The 17,204-nt window shown below is 52.8% G+C and overlaps 1 protein-coding gene across 2 annotated transcripts in view; it reads right to left on the bottom strand.

Moving 5' to 3' along the window:
- MGAT5B (alpha-1,6-mannosylglycoprotein 6-beta-N-acetylglucosaminyltransferase B) overlaps nt 1–17,204 on the bottom strand; it is a 67,953-nt gene that overhangs the window by 28,799 nt on the left and 21,950 nt on the right. For both annotated transcript variants that reach the window (XM_081575581.1, XM_081575582.1), the window contains exons 4-8: nt 15,102–15,217; nt 14,514–14,587; nt 13,325–13,495; nt 12,398–12,562; nt 11,540–11,709 (exon numbers count right to left, since the gene is read on the bottom strand). In XM_081575581.1, coding sequence (XP_081431707.1) covers nt 11,540–11,709; nt 12,398–12,562; nt 13,325–13,495; nt 14,514–14,587; nt 15,102–15,217 — 696 coding nt within the window. The remainder of the gene's footprint in view (nt 1–11,539; nt 11,710–12,397; nt 12,563–13,324; nt 13,496–14,513; nt 14,588–15,101; nt 15,218–17,204) is intronic.

Here is a 17,204-nt window from a genome sequence, read left to right as displayed (position 1 = left end):
GGGAAGCCCTCCAACAATGGAGAGGCTCAGCAAACAGGCAGAGCAGGATGTATTAGCCACTCTTGGCCACCACTTCCCTAGTGGTCCAGTGGTTTAGACTCCGTGCTCCCAATGCAGGGGACTTGGCTTGATCCCTGGTCAGGGAACTAGAACTCGCAAGTTGCAACAAAGATCAGGAAGCCCAAGTGTCGAAGCTAAGACCCAGTGCAGTCAAATAAATAAATATTTTTAAAAAGATCAAAAGGTAAGATGCAATAAGGTGCAGAAGAAAAAATACAACCCATGTCCAATAGAAGAAAAAAAAAAAACTCTCAGCTAGGAATCAAAATGCTGAGTTCTATGCATATAAATTTTAAAAAGAGATGAGTGATAGAGATAACCCTTATCTGTAAGTGTAGAATTTATATTGTTTCTTCCCATGTACAAAAAAAAAGAAAAAAGTGCCCAAGTTCTAACAGTGAAGAGGATCCCTGGGTGTGAGCTCCAGCACGAATTTGCTGGGTTGCCTTACACCCAGTATAAAAGTGCTCCAGTGTGCACCTCCACTCCCATTCTGTGATACACAGACAAATCTCCACGGTCCCTCCAAGGCTAAAAATTCTTCGGGTTTATGTCTCCCTGTGTTTGGTCTGTGGCTGGAAATAATTTCTCCAGGTAGCGCTCAAATTCTGGAACAGACTATTCTCTCTCCCTGTCTGTCTTCTCTGTGTGGGAAGGACCTAATTAAAAAGCATCCTTACAAAGTGCTCAAAGATCTTTGCCTTCAAGTGCTAAGAGAACAGGGGAACTTCAGCTTCCCTGGATCCATCTCATTACTGGGAGCACCTGGCTGGGCAACCCAGGACCTCTGTCTCCTCAGGGGTCCACTAGCCCTCTGATGCCATCTGGTGCCCATCCCCTGAGCATTAAGGCATTGACCTTGTCTCTCTCCCAAGGTCCATTGTTAAAGCGCCTGCTGCCCCTTCCCCAGAACACAAGGAACATACAGAAGCAAACGCAGAAAGTTAACTGGGCATCTAACAAGCTGCTGTAGAAGGCAGGTTAGTATCACTAACGAGGAAGGAATTAAATTCTCCTGCCAGGTTTTCCTCTCTTGCCCAGCGTGGGCTGAACTTCCTAAGCCCGACAAAAGCAGCCTTATGATGCCCTCATGATGGGTCCACCCACAGCTTGCATCCCCTGACAAGACAGTGCCCTCGGAGGGTCAGGGATCACAGCTAAAGAGAATGGCCGGGTCCCCAGCAGAGTCAGGGCTCAGAGGAAGCGGGAATTCAAAGGAAAAGCAGATTGGAGCAGACTCCAGCCACGCTTTAGCCAAAGCCCAAAGGAAGTACAGGCGGGAGGATGCTGAAAGGGAACTGGGCGGCCTGCATCGGGCCTGTGGTCCAAAGCCAACACTTTCTTCCCCAGCGTTCCTTCCTAGTAAGCAAACTCAGGGCTAAGAATAGGGCTGCCACTCCCAGGAGAGGTGGATGAAACCACAGACTCATTCCTCCAGCTCCCCGGGGGCTGCGGTGCCAGGAACGCATCCCTCTGGCTGCCCCCTGCCTCCTTCCCATTTATGTAACCATGTGCGTGAGTGCTGAGCAGCAATCCAGGCTCCTCTCGCCAAGCCAGGCTTTCCGTGAAGGTGGCTCTTGGGCCCAGGTGCAGGTTTGGATCACCGAGTTCTATTCTGGCTCCTGATGGCCAGACCGGTCCCAGAGGGGCCGCCTCTTCGCTCTCGGGTGGGGTCTGCCCTTGGGATGTCGGTTTTCGGTTTTTCTGGGGATTCTCACACCCTAGACACTCTCGCTGTTCTATGCGTGCTGTGTGCTAAGCTGCCTCAGTCATGTCTGACTCTTTGCAACCCTGTGTATGGACCATAGCCGGCCAGGCTCCTCTGTCCATGGGATTTTCCAGGTAAGAATACTGAAGAGGGTTGCCATGCCCTCCTCCAGGGATTGAACCTGAGTCTCCTGCATCTCCTGCCTTGGCAGGCAGGTTCTTTACCACCAGTGCCACCTGGGGAGCCCCTCGCTGTTCTGTCCAACTCCACAAACCTTTGTGGAGAACCAACCCATAGAGGAAACAAAGATGGGGTGAGACCCTGCTCTCAGCCACATTGGAGCAAGCCCTATGGGGGATGTGGGTTAATGGCACAGCCCTGGGGTGCCAGCCATGAACCGTGCAGGGATCTGAGTCCATTCCAGAACAGCCCAGGAAAGAACAGTCTGGTTCCAAGAAAAGTCTTCTCTTTACCAGAGCCCTTTGATGATTTCGGGGAAATTGGAAGGAGTGCTAGGGGTTATTTGTACCATTCTGTCTTCTGCCAGCTTCACCGGGAATAGAAAAGCCCCAGGCCAGCCCTGACCCCGTCCTGAGCTGGGAGCAGCAGAGTTTTATCCCTCCTGTGGGGGGCACGTCAGTCTCCAGGAAGTTCGCCCACCATCTGCAGAAACCAGCCCTCCCCTTCCTTTCTTCTCTGACTCCCCCCAAGTTCTCCCCACCCCACTGGGTTGCATGAACCTTTCCTGAGAGCTTGTGATTTCTTTTAAATCGCTCTTCCTTTGCAACCTCCCAGTCCCAATGTGGACCAGACCAGCGCTGGAAAAGGCACCTTGGCCATTGCATCTGTGAGGTCAAGACTTAGAGGCCTTGATTAGCAAGAAACAGACTCCCACTCTTTGAGGCTCAGAGCAGCATGGAGTGGGAGGAGCAGGGAATCGTCTCTCCTGGATGCCCGGGAAGGATGAAGGCCGGGGACCAGGGCAGCTCCGGGCCCCCAGCAGCAGAGGTCTCCCACCTTCTGCAGTATCCAGCTGTGCTGAATATGATCCCACAACACAGATTAAAAGGCCTCCTTGGAACCCAAGAGAAGGAAGGCAAAAGAAGGGAGAGGCAGGAATTCTCTGGGGGGCCAGTGGTTAGGACTCCTAACGTCCAGTGCAGCGGGCACAGGTCTGATCCCTGGTCGGGGAACTAAGAGCCCATAAGCCACGTGGTGTGGCCAAAAACAAACAGAAGGGAGAGGGGATGGAGTGTTTTATTGTAAATTAGCCATTAGCCTCTCATGCTTCCTCTAGGAAGAGGTGGGAGAGAAAGAACCACTGTGTACAGGGTCTGCTAAGTGCCAAGCAGAAGCTGGACATGGCTCTTCCTCCCCTGATCCAACTGAACAATCAAATATTTCAAGCATCCAGAAAGTTATAGAAAATAGTACAGTGACATGATGAATATCTATGCTGCCACTTCCCAGCCTTGTCAAGTCATCAGATTTCTGCCACATTTGGTTCAAGGGTTTTTGTGAAGGGTTAACACATTAGAAGTCCAGGGCAGCCTTCGGGGTGTTCCAGTCTCATCTACTGTCCTCATACCTCCTGCCCCCTCTACCTCACTCCAAGAAGATGCTCATTCCTCTTACTTCAAGGATGAAATAAGGACTTCCCTGGTGACACAGTGGTAAGAATCCACTTGCCAATGCAGGGGACATGGGTTCGATCCTTGGTCTGGGAAGATTCCACAGCCTGCAGACCAACTAAGCCAGTAAGCCTCAACTACTTAAGCCTGCACCCTGCAACTACTGAGCCTACACGCTGCAACTTTGGAAGCCCGTGCGGACTGGAGCCCATGCTGTGCAACAGGAGAAGCCCAGGTACCGCAACTAGAGAGCAGCCCTCGCTGGTTGCAACTATGGAAAGCCCACACGCAGCAACGAAGACCCAGAGCAGCCAAAACAAGAGAATGTTCTAAAAGATAAAATAAAAAGCATCGATGGGAAGGCCGCATCCCTATAACCCCATTGGCAGCCCCACTACACCCTGCTCTCTTCTCCTTCCCCCTGGGGGCCACCCTCTGGGCCACGGTTCATGATAATGTCTTTCCTCCTGGAGCTTCAACCACTCCCTTTTCTGGCTCCTTCACACCAGCATTTAAACATGCTCACAGGGACTTCCTAAAGCAAATCAGTCCTGAATATTCACTGCAAGGACTGATGCTGAAGCTGAAACTCCAACACTTTGGCCACCTGATGTGAGGAACTGACTCACTGGAAAAGACCCTGATGCTGGGAAAGATTGAAGGCAGAAGGAGAAGGGGACAACAGAGGATGAGATGGTTGGAAGGCATCACTGACTCGATGGACATGGGTTTCAGTAAGCTCCGGGAGCTGGTGATGGACAGGGAAGCCTGGCGTGCTGCAGTCCATGGGGTCCCAAAGAGTCGGACGCAACTGAGTGACTGAACTGAACTCAACTGATAGGGACTTCCCTGGTGGTCCAGTGGCTAAGACTCTGAGCTCCCACTGCAGGGTGCCTGGGGTTCAATTCCTGGTTGGGGAACTGGATCCCATATGCTGCAACTAAGTTAGCATGCAGCAACCAAGATCCAGTGCAGCCAAATAAATAAATATTAAAAAACAACCCTGAGGCCTGCCTGGGCTGGCTGCTTAGAGGGTTTTCTGGCTACAGCTTGGTCAAGCTGGGCTGAGTACAAAGGACAGGATGTGGTCCCTGCCTTCATCATTCTCCAGGATCCCTCCCCAGTGTTTCCCTTGAACAAACATTGAACAAACAGAAAGGCCAAGAGACCGACTTCCACCAGGGCCAGTGCTTGACAGCTAGGAGTCTCCCCTCCTCGCCCTCCTTATTTAAACATTCTCCTCTCAAGCTTTCATCATTTGCCAGTTAAGTCAACTAATTTTCTACTGAACCCAATTTCACTCATGGAGGGAGGAAGAGCTCAGTCATTTTTCCTCATGCCATGTACTATCAATGATGCTTGAAATTATGCAAATAAAATGGATGAGCACAGCTGATCCTGGGCAGGCGGAAGGGGAAAGGCTTCGTTTTAAAATGCCCACCATGGATCCGGACATCCCTGGGCACGTCTCAGATGCAGCCAACCGGGGCTCTGGCTTCGTGTCTCCTCCTGCCGCACGCGTAGGGCGCAGGCAGGACTGCCTGACATCCCCGAGCTGCAGTCTGATCAGAGCCCATTGTCCCCACCCGCCACCGCCGTCACCCCGGAAACATCTTGCAGGAGCAAAACCAGATGTGGATTCCGTGCACTGCCCCAAACATCATGCCAGCACATCGGTTAATTAAAACACCAAAACACGAGGAGCAGAGAAAAGCGGCTCGTCCGTCCAGCCTCGTTGTGGAGCCAGTGACCAAGACATCTGCCGCGAACATCTGTGAATAAACTACAACAAATGTACGAGCTGCGTCCTCATCCTGCTGCCTTCCCCACGCGGGGCGTTTTGCCGGCCCAGGGAGACGTTTCTGCAGCAGGAGCCAAGCCGTGACTCTCAGAATTTGGATTATCTGCACACCCCGCTGATCTATTTTCACATGACCCTGGTGCCTCTTGCAGAGAATGGCTCCGCCAGGCTGGGAGACAGGACCCCCGGATGATCCCACCTCCCGCAGAACCCACAGCAGCACCTTGCCTGTATTCAATGGTCTCTCTGCCCGTGACCCCCTTCTAGGCTCAAACGGCCACCATCTTGTTATAGGTTGCCTTGTTGTCCCCCCACCAAGCATATGTTGGAGTCCTAACCCCAGAACCTCAGAATGGGACCTTATTTGGAGGTAGGATTCTTACAAAGGTGACCAAGTTGAAATGAGGTCATTAGTGTAGGTCCTGATCTCATATGATTGGTGTCCTTATACGAAGGGGGATGCTGAACCCAGACACATCCGCAGAGAGAATGCCACGTGCAGAAGAAGGTAAAGATGCAGCTGACGCTTCCACAAGCCAGCGAATACCAAAGATCACTGACGGCCAATAGAAGCTCAAAGCCTCCAGACCAATCAACCCTACCAACGCCATGATCTCAGACTACCCGCATCCAGAAGCGGGAAACCACCCGCTTCAGTTGTTTCAACCTCCCAGTCTGTAGTATTTTGTTACAGCAACTCTAGCAAATTAAATCACCTCTGTATGTTAACATCCGCTCAAGGAAAGGCCTGCATGTGTGTAGCATTCAGGTGGTTCCGGCAGAGAATGAGTTTCGGGAGCTCATAGGCTAGGCCCAACCAGCAGCTGTCACCAGGAAAAAGTACATCCAGGAAAGGGCATGGCATGAAGTATTGGGTTGGCCAAAAAGTTGATTCGGGATTTTCCATAAGATGTTATGGAAAAACCCCAAGGAACTGTTTGGCCAACCCAATACATTCCAGGTCAGCAGATTCATACAATGTCCCAGGAGGGGTGCAAGAGGTCCCACTACCTGGGCCACCTCTGGGGGGTATCTCCTTGGCCTGCCTCCTCCACTCGGCCCCTGCCCTGCAGCCAAGGGGTAACAGGTGCTTTCAAGTGTGCAAAGGCAGGCTCAAGAGGAATTCACACATCTTTTCACAAATCCTCTAGGGTGCTGAGCCCCTACCCCAGGCCTGTTCCTCGGGACCCATGCACACACTGCAGTATCCTAACCGCATAGCTATCCTGCTAAACAGACTGGGAGGTGGGGGATGGGGCGTCGAAAAGCCATATCCTCAACTTTCCTAATTCCCAACCATCACTGCTCATTAGATCATAGATCGCCGGGGGAGCTTTGAAAACTTGATACTCAGCCCCACCCCAGACCAATTAAATCAGAGACACCGAGACACCCAAAGGCCGGCAAGTTTCCAAGGCAGTTCCACTACAGCCGGGGTTAAGAATTCCTACCTGAAATGAATTTCAACACAGCGGAGGCTGTTAATTTTATAGACATAACTGTACTATGTCTCCTGGGGGAAGGAGGTTTTCTTTTTTTAATTTTTATTCTTTCAGTTGTCTTAAATTGTACCTGGTATCAGATTTAGAAAAAACCTTCCTGAGACTGTTCCCTCAGGTGGCTAAGCTGTTTATACAATTCTGCCCCGTCTGAGCAAGAGCCTTTGATGCCACCTACACCCCACAGGGAGCCCAGGGCAGAGCTGTCTGGGCACTGCCTTGAGCCTACTTGCTTAACAAACTGCCAAGTGGAGATGGGGTGACCTCTCTCTAGAGCTCCTGCTCCAGGGAGTTTCAGATCTGCATGGGTGACACATTGGTGGATATGGAAAATATGGATCCTCTGTGGGGTCTGTGTGTGTGCATGGGGGTGTACCTGTGTGCATGGGGGTGTACCTGTGTGCATGGATATGCACAAGTGTGCCATGGGCTGAATATCATAGGTAGGGCTATGTGTATGTCCATGTGCAAGGGTGTGTGTTTGCATGTGTGTGGAGGCATGCATCTTCACCCAGAGATGTGCATGTGTGTGCATGCAGGGGTGTGCCGACATACAAGGGTGTACATATGTGGTTGTGCACAGGGGCATGTGTGCATGCATGTGGGTGCACATGTGCAGTGAAAGAAATGGCAGCAGGGGTGTATTTCAGGCATATTTCACAAGGGCCTCACTTTCGGGACAGCCCATGTGCAGCGACCCCCATCTTCACTGCTCTGGCCCTGTGATGGACATCAGCAACCTCACTGATCATAGGCTCAGCTCCAGCTAGGCCCAGTGAGTAGCCAGAGGAGAAGGAAGTACTCTGGGCAAGTAAGGACTCAGGGTCGAGGTTGGAAGAGGAGATATCCCAGCAGGTGCTGAGCAGAACAACCGAGTTAAAAGTCCTGCCTCTTGGGCTTCCCTGGTGGCTCAGTAGTAAAGAAGCCATGTGCCTGTGCAGGAGACATGTGCTCAATCCCTGGCCCAGGAAGACCCCACATACCACAGAGCAACTAAACCCATGAGCCAGGACTATCGAGCCTGTGCTCTAGAGCCTGTGTGTCACAACTACTGAGCCCACATGCCACAGTGATTGAAGCCTGGGCACCCTAGAGCCCATGCTCCACAACAAGAAAAACTACCACGATGAGAAGCCCGTGCACTGCAACAAGAGAGTAGCCCCTGCTCGTTGCAACTAGAGAAAGCCCAGACGCAGCAATGAAGACCCAGCACAGCCAAAAATAAATAATAAAATAAGTGAATAAAATGTTTTTTAAATTCCTGCCTCTTAGGGAGACTTGTCAAACAGCTGCTCTCTCACACAGAGATGGTTCTCTAAGTGTGATGTTGGGCTGTCACAAATGCAGGGAGCCTTCCCATTCCCTGAGGGAGCAGTTAAGAAAGGAAGTTCTCACCTCTCTGGCCCCAGACGATGCACAGTCAGAAGGGAGGAGTCCAGCTAATGCTGATAAACGTGAATTCATCTAACCTGGAGGTGGACCCAGGTGTTGGTGGTGTTGATAGAAGGATGCTCCATATTTGCAGGGGACTTGTGTGTGGCAGAGCCTGAGATGCAGGCTCTGGACAATCCCTACCCCCAGGATTCTTCCCACTGCATCTTGGGGTCTCTGGTGACCTGGGGACAAGGGTCCCCAAACCCTTGCTTACTGCTCTGCCTGAGGCAGGTCTGGCTTCCCACAGCACTGGCTGTGCCATCTTAAGTTGCCTGAGATTTCTCTGACTCCCTGCACCTTGGGTCCCTTTTCTCTTTCCTCCTCCTCTTCCCCCGTCCCATCTGAGTTTCCCATAGGAAGCTTTGAGGCCAGGAAGAGATGCCTCTTTTCATTATTTGCAAATGTCAGCTGCTTCTGCAGCGTTCTGCTCCACGGTGTAGATGCGTCTCCCGAGCTCTCTGTTCAGAGGGAGCAGGGGCGGGCACAGCACGGTGAGCAGCAGTGCGTGCTGGCGGGCAGCGAGAGGGCACACCTAACTCTGAAGTGGCCTGCACAGTGGGAACAGCTTGTCTGACAACAAAATGCCACAGGGTGGGAGCCAGCTGGTTCCCACTCCCAGCCCTGGGTAGCTAGTTCAACAGTTCAGCACCAGCCTCCGGGACAGCTCCCAACCTAGCTCATTCCCACTCAGGTGATTCAACCAGACGGGGCGAGGCTGCTGTTTCCAAGTGGCACCTCCTCTCCCAGAACTCGCTGCCCCCGACCTGGGATGTGTTTCCAAATGCTGCCACAGCCATGCAGCCCCTTCATCAGGCCCCGTCACCTTCTCCCCCTACAAAGCAGACCCTCTTCCACATCCACACTTACACGTGCTGTTCCTCCCTGAAGACCCTTTCCATCTTTCCTAAACCTACTGGAGACAAGCACGTCAACCTAAAAATATTATTCCAGAGGGATGAATTTCAAGCCATGGTGATGAAAACCTTCAAACTACTAGGTCATTTAGTAGCCTCACAGCACACCCCAGTCTCAGCCTCTTTCTCCCCTGACTCTGTCTGACAACCTGAGTCACTGGCAGATTCGGAGTCACTCACTCTGAGTAGCTACCCAAGACCAGTGCTCCCTGGGCCCTGTCGACCAAGTATTGTCGATGGCTCGGTCCCTGCCAGCATCCTCCTCTCTCCAACACTTCTCTGCTACAGAGCATCAGCATTTGTGGTCAGGACAAAATGCCCATTAAAAAAAGAAAAGAGAGAGTGACATCTAGAACTAACAGACCATACAGCTGGTGGTCAGGCTCTAGACAGGAATCACATTTTAGCTTGAAAACCACCTGAGAAGTAAGTTCATGGGCTGATGAAGAAAAATCAATTTGCAGGCAAACAGTTTAGGGGCCTTCCTTAGTTATGTGCTCAGTCATTCAGCTGTGTCCAACTCTTTGTGACCCCATGGACGGCAGCCCTTCAGGCTCCTCTGTCCATGGGATTTTTCAGGCAAGAATACTGGAGCAGTTTGCCATTTCTTCCTCTAGGGGATCTTCCCAACCCAGGGATCGAACCCGCATCTCTTGTGTCTCCTGCATTGCCAGGTAGATTCTTAACCACTGAGCCATCTGGGAAGTCTCCTTAGTTAGACCCTGGGACAAATTAGGACAGTCTCATTTCAATGCCAGTGAAAGGAATAGAAATACACCCAGCACAAAATCTCAAGCCATAAAGAAAATGTTTTGATAATTTTGAATATATTAAAATTAAGATCTTCCGTTCCTTAAAAAAAGACATAAAGAAATTACAAAGACAAGCCACAAATTAGATTGGGAGATTTTAAAACACATATAACTTACACAGGATTTATACCTATAATATATAAAGAACTCCTACAACTCAATAAGGAAAAGATAAACAGCAAAGTAGAAAAGTGATAAAGGACACGAATGGGCATCTCATCAAGAGGAAATAAGGAGAGCCAAGCATATGACCAACCGCTCAACCTCGTCAGTTGTCAATGAAAGTTAAGATCATAACAAGATACCACAATACCACTCCACACCCCCAGTGAGAAAGCCCAGTAACACTAAGTGTGGGGAAGAATGTGGCCCCCTGGGAACCTACACATGTTAGGACTAGACTGGTGCAGTCACTTAGGAAAACAACTGGCATTTTCTTGTCAGGCTGAAGTTTTAGACATCCTAAGTCCCAGCAATTGTACACCTAAGTCTATACCAAAGAAAAAACTCAGTCTATATCCAAGAGAAACTCTGACCCAGGGATACCAGGTAACATGTACAAAAACGTCCACCACAGATAGTATCATTCAAAATAACTTGAAAAAACATGGGGAAATGTCCACAGATAGGAAAAATTGATAAATAATTGTGGTATATTCACACAATGGAATATTATACAGCAGTGAACATGAATGGCATAGAGCTACAGGCAGCAACATGGAGGAATCTTGGAAATCTAATAATGAGTGAAGAAAACAAATCTTAGAGGCTACATTAGTAGGTAAAATTTTTACAAAGCTCAAATTAAACCAAAATAAAAACTGAATCATATATTATTCATTGATACATGAATTTGTAAAACAACAACAACAACAAAAGAACAAATTTATTTTTTAAAGCAAAAGAATGATAAACACAAAATCCAAGTTCCAGGTTTCCTCCAGGGCTGGGTGGGGTCGAGGGGAGAGGGATGGGTGAGAGAAACCCCCAGGTGAACACAAGAACACTGATAATATTCTCATTCTGCAGCTGGGTGGCAGAATCATAGATCACTTCATTCTTGTGCTTTGTGACATATGGTACATATATTTTTGTATGTATCAAAGGTGATAGATAAAATAAGAAATATCTTACATATTTCTATATCCCACAAATATAGTGATTAAAAATGAGCCTAATCATACACACACACACACAATCCTATCCCTTCTAAGCCCCAGTCTCCCACCTCCAACAGCATCTGAGGGACCCTGGAAAGGCAAGCACTGGAAGAGGTAGGCATCACTGGCCCACCTCCCCACCCTCCAGGCCTTCCTGGCCCCCACGAAGAAGCCCAATTCCAGAAGAGGACCCCTGAGGCTGCACCAAGTCACCCAGGATGGAAGCAGCGGGGACTCTATCTGATGACGTGGCTTAGTTCCACATACCAGTATCTGTCGGTCCCTGAGTACAAACAACAGGACTCCCCTTAGGTCCAAGACGGAGAACAGGACCCTGTTTAAACAGCACTGAGCAAATACGTTCCCTGGTGCATCCCCCAAATGACGAGGGATCAGTGCTGAGGACAGGAGGGCGGGAGGCAGACTGAGCCAGTGGAGAAATCTATTGGGAATGTCTCCATTTGACAGTAGCTGGGCTCCTGGGAGACAGGCTCACCTTCCTCCCCTCCCCCGCACTCACCTCTGCAGCTCCTTCAGGGACACTGTGATCCGAAGGCCGTGGCCCAGGACGTAGAGTGCAGCCAGGATGTCTGCCCACTGCACCATCTCCCCCAGAGGCCCGCCCTTCAGCACCCGCGGGCTGAACACGTCCCCAGACTCCTCCGTCAGGAAGCCGATGTGGACGAGGATCTGGTGGGGTCGGGGGTGGGGGGACACAGAGGGTCAGCTTGGAGGAGCAGCAGCCCTTGGCCCGGCCACCCCCGGGGAGACCGGGTCAGCAGAAGACACAGTCTCCCTCCCGGCTGTGCTTTCTGGCACCAGGCACAGCGGAGGGACCAAGAGGCAGGGTGACCTCGCTGGAGACACAGGTGAATAGGACGGTCACATCCTGCCCTCAAGGCGCTTATGTTCCAGATGAAAGAGGCAGACAACAGTAAACACAGACAAGAGATAATTCATGAAATGACAAGAACTCTGAAAGAAATAAACAGGGTGAATGAGAGTCAGGTAAGTATTTATTGCATGGATGGATGGATGGACAGACAGATGCAGGAACCAACGAGCCGAGGAACTCCCCCAAACAGGCTGCATTATTCCCAGCATTCCAGGCAAATGACACGACTTTTCTGCCTGACAACAACAAGACGTCCACAGAATGTAGGACTCCTAAGGGGGAGAGGATGTCACTCTGTCCCAAACTTGAGAAGGGTCAGGACCAACACACGCATCTATCCTGACTCTGCCGCTGCACCACGCCAGCTCAAATTCAAATAAACACAATGCAAGTCTTTTAAGGGTAGACCCAGGGTCCCCTTGGCAGCCTGAGGCCCTGGGCTCACTAACTCAGCTCCTTGAATGCGCTGGGAGGATGAGGTACCTGCTTCTGGTCCCTCTGGACACCCCCTAGTTTCTGCGCCAGGCGCTGGGCGGCCAGTGCCCACTGGGCCGTGAACCGCTTGGTGCGTTTCTTCATGAAGATTAGCGATTCCTTCCCGCTGCCCATCAGCTCCAGGAGGTGGGACAGATTGCTCCGGAAAACTGCCTGGAGTGGGGGGGTCAAGACCTCAGTTCTCTAATTTCCAGCTAGCAGCTCCACCACCATCACCGGCCACCCAGGGCATCTTCCCTGTGAGGTTGGGTCTGTTCTAGCTCCTCCCACTTTCCTAAGAGTCATGAGCCTCGCTCTCATCTCCCCAACATTCACTCCCCAGCCGCATCAGTCTGTCCCAGCCCAGCTCCAGTCAGCCACCAGTCCTGGGCCCTTCAGGAGGGGGTCAGCTGTGACCTGTTCCCAAGATCCCAGCTCTGACAAGGAGGCAGTGAGGTCGTGGTCCAAACCAGGGCTCCAAGGGCAGAGAAGCCAGGCTGCCTTTCAGCGGAGCCAGAGTATCTGTATGCCTTAACAAAGTTAACTCAGCTCTCCAGACCTCAGATCTGTCATCTGTTAAGTACAACTGTGTAAGGACTGCTGTGAGATTTAAGTACAAATAAAGTGTCTGGCACACAGGAAGCCTTCAATGAGTGACAGCTATTATTACTATTATTCCGGCCCATTAAGGGAGGCGCCTCCGGGGCCCCAGCCTTCCCCTCGAGTAGTTTCAGCTTTGCAGCATCCCGCAGGAGTTGGGGCGGGCACCCGCAGGAGTTGGGGCGGGCACCCGCAGGCTGCCAGGCTGGGACCAGCCCCACCCACCAGGCAGAGCCAGCTGGCCTTATCTTACCCAGGGGCAAAGTGTTCCCTGCTGTCCGCCAAGCACGACCCGGCCACCAGCCCCTTGCCGACCCATCCACCCCCCACGCCTACCTGGACTTTGGGAAGGGTCTTGGGAGCCCTCCGGGTGGCGGTCTGGTTCCTCCAGGGCAGCGGGGGGCAGAACCACTCGACCTCACTGAGGTAGATGAGGAAGGAGCACTCGGTACCATCCACCCCGAAGAAGGCGTAGCAAGGGTCAGAAGTCCAGCGGGCACGCATCCACTGTGGAGAGGGCCAGCCTGGGCCAGGGAGCCAGCGCCAGGCCCTCGTGTACCCTCGGGGCCCCCTTGCGTGCATGTCCTTGGGGACCCCAAGGTCCCCCAGGAGAGGCTCCCTGGGGCCCATCCTAAAGGTGCAGCAAGGCCTGAAGCAGAGAAGAGAGACTGGACCAGGGTCCTAGGGCCCAGCCCTGTGTCTCGGCCACTAAGAAACTCAGGGAAGGCCAGACTGGACCACCATCACCCAGGCCCAGAAAGAGAAGGACCCTGCAGGAATGAGGCCAGGTCAGGACACATGCGATCAAACAGTGGAGGTGCAGCAGCTCCGGGCCTGGCGAGTCCCTCATCATTTGTTCTCTACCCATAACCAAGAGCCGGGTTCGGCTAACGCCAAGGTCAGGGTGCACCCTTTGAGCAGACAAGGGCTGCAGCCAGGGCAGGACTCATCCACAGTGGCCCCCACGTGGTCCCCAAGAAAGGGTCTGCAGTGCCACTGCCCTCCACTCTTACGGATTTCAGCACCAGTAGGGGCTGGCTTTTATGCCTGTAAACTGGCTCTCCAGATAGACAGACTCCATGCAGCTGGGTACGGGGGGCGGTGGGGGGGTGCGCCCTGGGCCGGGGGGAGGGGTTCTCTCAGTCCAGCTGGGCTAGAAGGGATGGGGAGAGAGAATGAGGTCCACTCCTTGTGTGAAATTGTTGGGATGCAGGCTGCTGGGGGTGGCCTATGTATATTTAATAGCTTGTCTGCTGTAAGACAGTACTGAAAACCCCAAAACATGACCCATTCTGGGAAATTTGGTTGGTGGGCCAGGCAGGTGGCCCAAGCAGAGAAGCCATTTCTCTGAGGCTGGCCTCTGCTAGCTAGGGCCAGTGTGAGGGTCCGGACGCCGGGCAGAGAGCCCCTTGGTGGTGGATATTGCTGCTAGCAGAACCCCAGAGCTAATCTGGGGCATGGCCCCCTCAGAGGGGCCCGCTTCTCCTGGTCACCCCCACTCCCAACCCTCAGCCCCAGGCCTCACCTCCACCTTCCCTGAGCAGTCAGGGAACTTGGGATCACTGGGCGCCTCACACTGGTCCCGCCGGCCTTCAGACACTGCAGGGAGAGAAGGCCAGCTTGCTGAGGACCTGGGTCCGGGAAGGAGCCCGGCAGAGAAAGCACAAGGTGAGTGGGCTGGTCTGCGTGGGAAGGGGAAGCGTGGGAGCATACACTGCCCTTGACCTGAGTTTTCTTCCCTGAAAGGCCACCTGCCAGGGGGTCCCTGGGCCTGAGTTGCCCCCTCTGCCACCACGCCCACCCTCCTTAGGCAATTCAGGCCAATGAGGAGCTGGCCTGAATGGCTAGAGACCAGCTCTCTGGACAAGCAGACCTCAGGCACACATCTGAATGTACTCCCGGCTTTTTGAGGCGGGCTTCCCAGCCTGATGCTCCCCACATCAGAGGAATGGAGGAGCCACCCAGGGATGGTGGAGTCACCCCACTGAGAGCCCAAGGCAGGGCCCCCAGGAGCCAGAGGAGCTGCTGCGGGGAGAAATCAGGCCCCACCCCGGATGTCCCACCACCCTGTACTCTGTCCTCCTGGGGGTTGCCAGGCACCCCTGGCCCCTACCCTTGCTGTGTAGGAGCAGGCTGTGGCGCAGGATCTGGTCCACCTTCACAGCAATGTCCGAGACGTTCTGGGCGATGGCCTGGATCCGCTCCATGAGGCCAGTCCCGGCAGGGAGCCTAAGAGGAAGAAGCCAGGGTGAGCCTGCAGCAATGGCCTTCCCGGGGACAGTGGGGGAGGAGGGCCCAGCCTGCCCACAAAGGAATGCAGGGCCCCCAGCACCCAAACGCCAGCCTGCGCTGAACAGAAATGCAGCGACCGATAGGCCAGCAAACGGAGTCGCTGCTGTACCAGCCGAGGCTGATGGAGCTCGCTAACTAACCATCAACGTGCCCACCTGGCATGCCTCTGGGAAAACCCACATCTGCAGGTGCCAAGCCAAGGGCAGCGCTCAGGCTGACATGGGCAGAGGAATTCCCTTCAAGAGCCTGGACAGGATGTGTTTGGGGACCCCCAGGTGATGGAGGCCCTTTTTCTGGGCTTAGCTGGCCGCCCTGAGTCTGTTTCTCTATTTTTCTCCTGGGGAGGGCTGATTCTTGCCAAAATAATTTCCACACAAAGTAGCCTGGGGACTTGCCAACTATTAAAACCTCTAGTAAAATTATTGCTGGATTCCCAAGAATGAATTCTCCCAGGACCCTAAACAAGTTCACTGCCACAAATATCACAGCCCTCCGACTCACCATCAACACTGGCGCTGCCTTAATTTTTGGAGAATTTATTCCCTGGTGTTGATCACCACTCCCCTCTCAGAGGAGTTTATTAGACATCAGATGCAGTATTTATCTCACGGCAAAAACTTCTACTGAGACAGATTCCACTCGGCTGGCACGTGGGGCTCGCAGCAAGGAGGGCTCTGGGGGCCCCTCTCCAGAAGGCCGATTCCTTTTTTCTGAATACAGTAATTCCATTCCCTTTGATTTTCATCACCTCCTCTGGCCTTGCAGGCCAAGTTTAAGCTCCATTTATCCCTTTACAAGGACTGGGTCTTCCTTGCCGCACATAATAAATACACGGAGGAGATTTTTCCAACCTGGGCTCCTCTGGGATCTTCAAACCCCACCTCCCACCAGGAAAGGCATAGTGCTGGCCCTCCCCAGCCACCCGCCCCCTTAGGCCACCCTCCCCCCACCATTTTCCTATTTTAAAACTTTGGCTGTGCTGGGTCCTCACTGCAAAGCACAGGCTCAGCAGTAGCGGGGCTCAGGCTTCTTTAGCTGTGGTGTGTGGGCTTAGTTGCCCTTTGGCTTGTGGAATCTTAGTTCCCCAGCCAGGGGTCAAACCCAAGTCCCCTGCATTGGAAAGCGGACTCTTTGGCTGTGTTGGGTCTTCACTGCTACACGGGCTTTTCCTCTAGTTGCAGCAAGCGGGGCTACTCTCTAGTTCCTGTGCTTGGACTTCTCACTGCGGCAGCTTCTCTTGTTGCGGAGCATGGGCTCTAGGGTGCGCGGGCTTCAGTAGTCACGGCTCCCAGGCTCCAGAGCACAGGCTCCATGGTTGTGGCGCTCGGGCTTAGTTGCTCTGCGGCACGTGGGATCTTCCTGGACCAGGGATCAAACCTGTGTCTCTTGTATTGGCAGGTGGATTCTTTACCACTGAGTCACCAGGGAAGCCCTGAAGGGCTGATTCTTAACCACTGGACCACCAGGGAAGTCCTCCCTGCTCCACTTTCTGTAAGGAGAGGAAGGGCGTGGAGACAAAAGGCAGAGGTGGCAGGAAGCGGTGAGATGAGCCCTCCACACACACCTGTGCACACACATGTACACTCGTGTGTACACACGTACACAGGCAGTCCAGTCCATGCTCTCCAAATTCTCCTGGAAAATGGCATTGCCTTTCATTCACTTCCTGTGGCTGCTGTAACAAATGACCACAGACTGGGGGTTTAGAGCAGTATAGATTCTTTCTCTCACACTCTGGGCACCAGAAGTCTGCAGTCAAGGTGTCGGCAGGGTTCCTTCCTCCTGGAGGCTCTGGGGGAACATCTGTCCTAGCTTCTGGGGGGAGCCAGCAGTCCTCAGTCTCTGTCCTTCCTCGGCCTCCTTCTGTGTGTGTCCAAATTTCCTCTTCTTAGAGGAACACCAGGCATTGGATTAGGGCCCACCC

Source organism: Giraffa tippelskirchi, chromosome 3 (assembly GCF_054371585.1).
Source record: "Giraffa tippelskirchi isolate mGirTip1 chromosome 3, T2T-mGirTip1v1.2.pri, whole genome shotgun sequence".
Classification (NCBI taxonomy): domain Eukaryota; kingdom Metazoa; phylum Chordata; class Mammalia; order Artiodactyla; family Giraffidae; genus Giraffa; species Giraffa tippelskirchi.
This window is presented reverse-complemented; position numbering and strand designations above follow the sequence as displayed.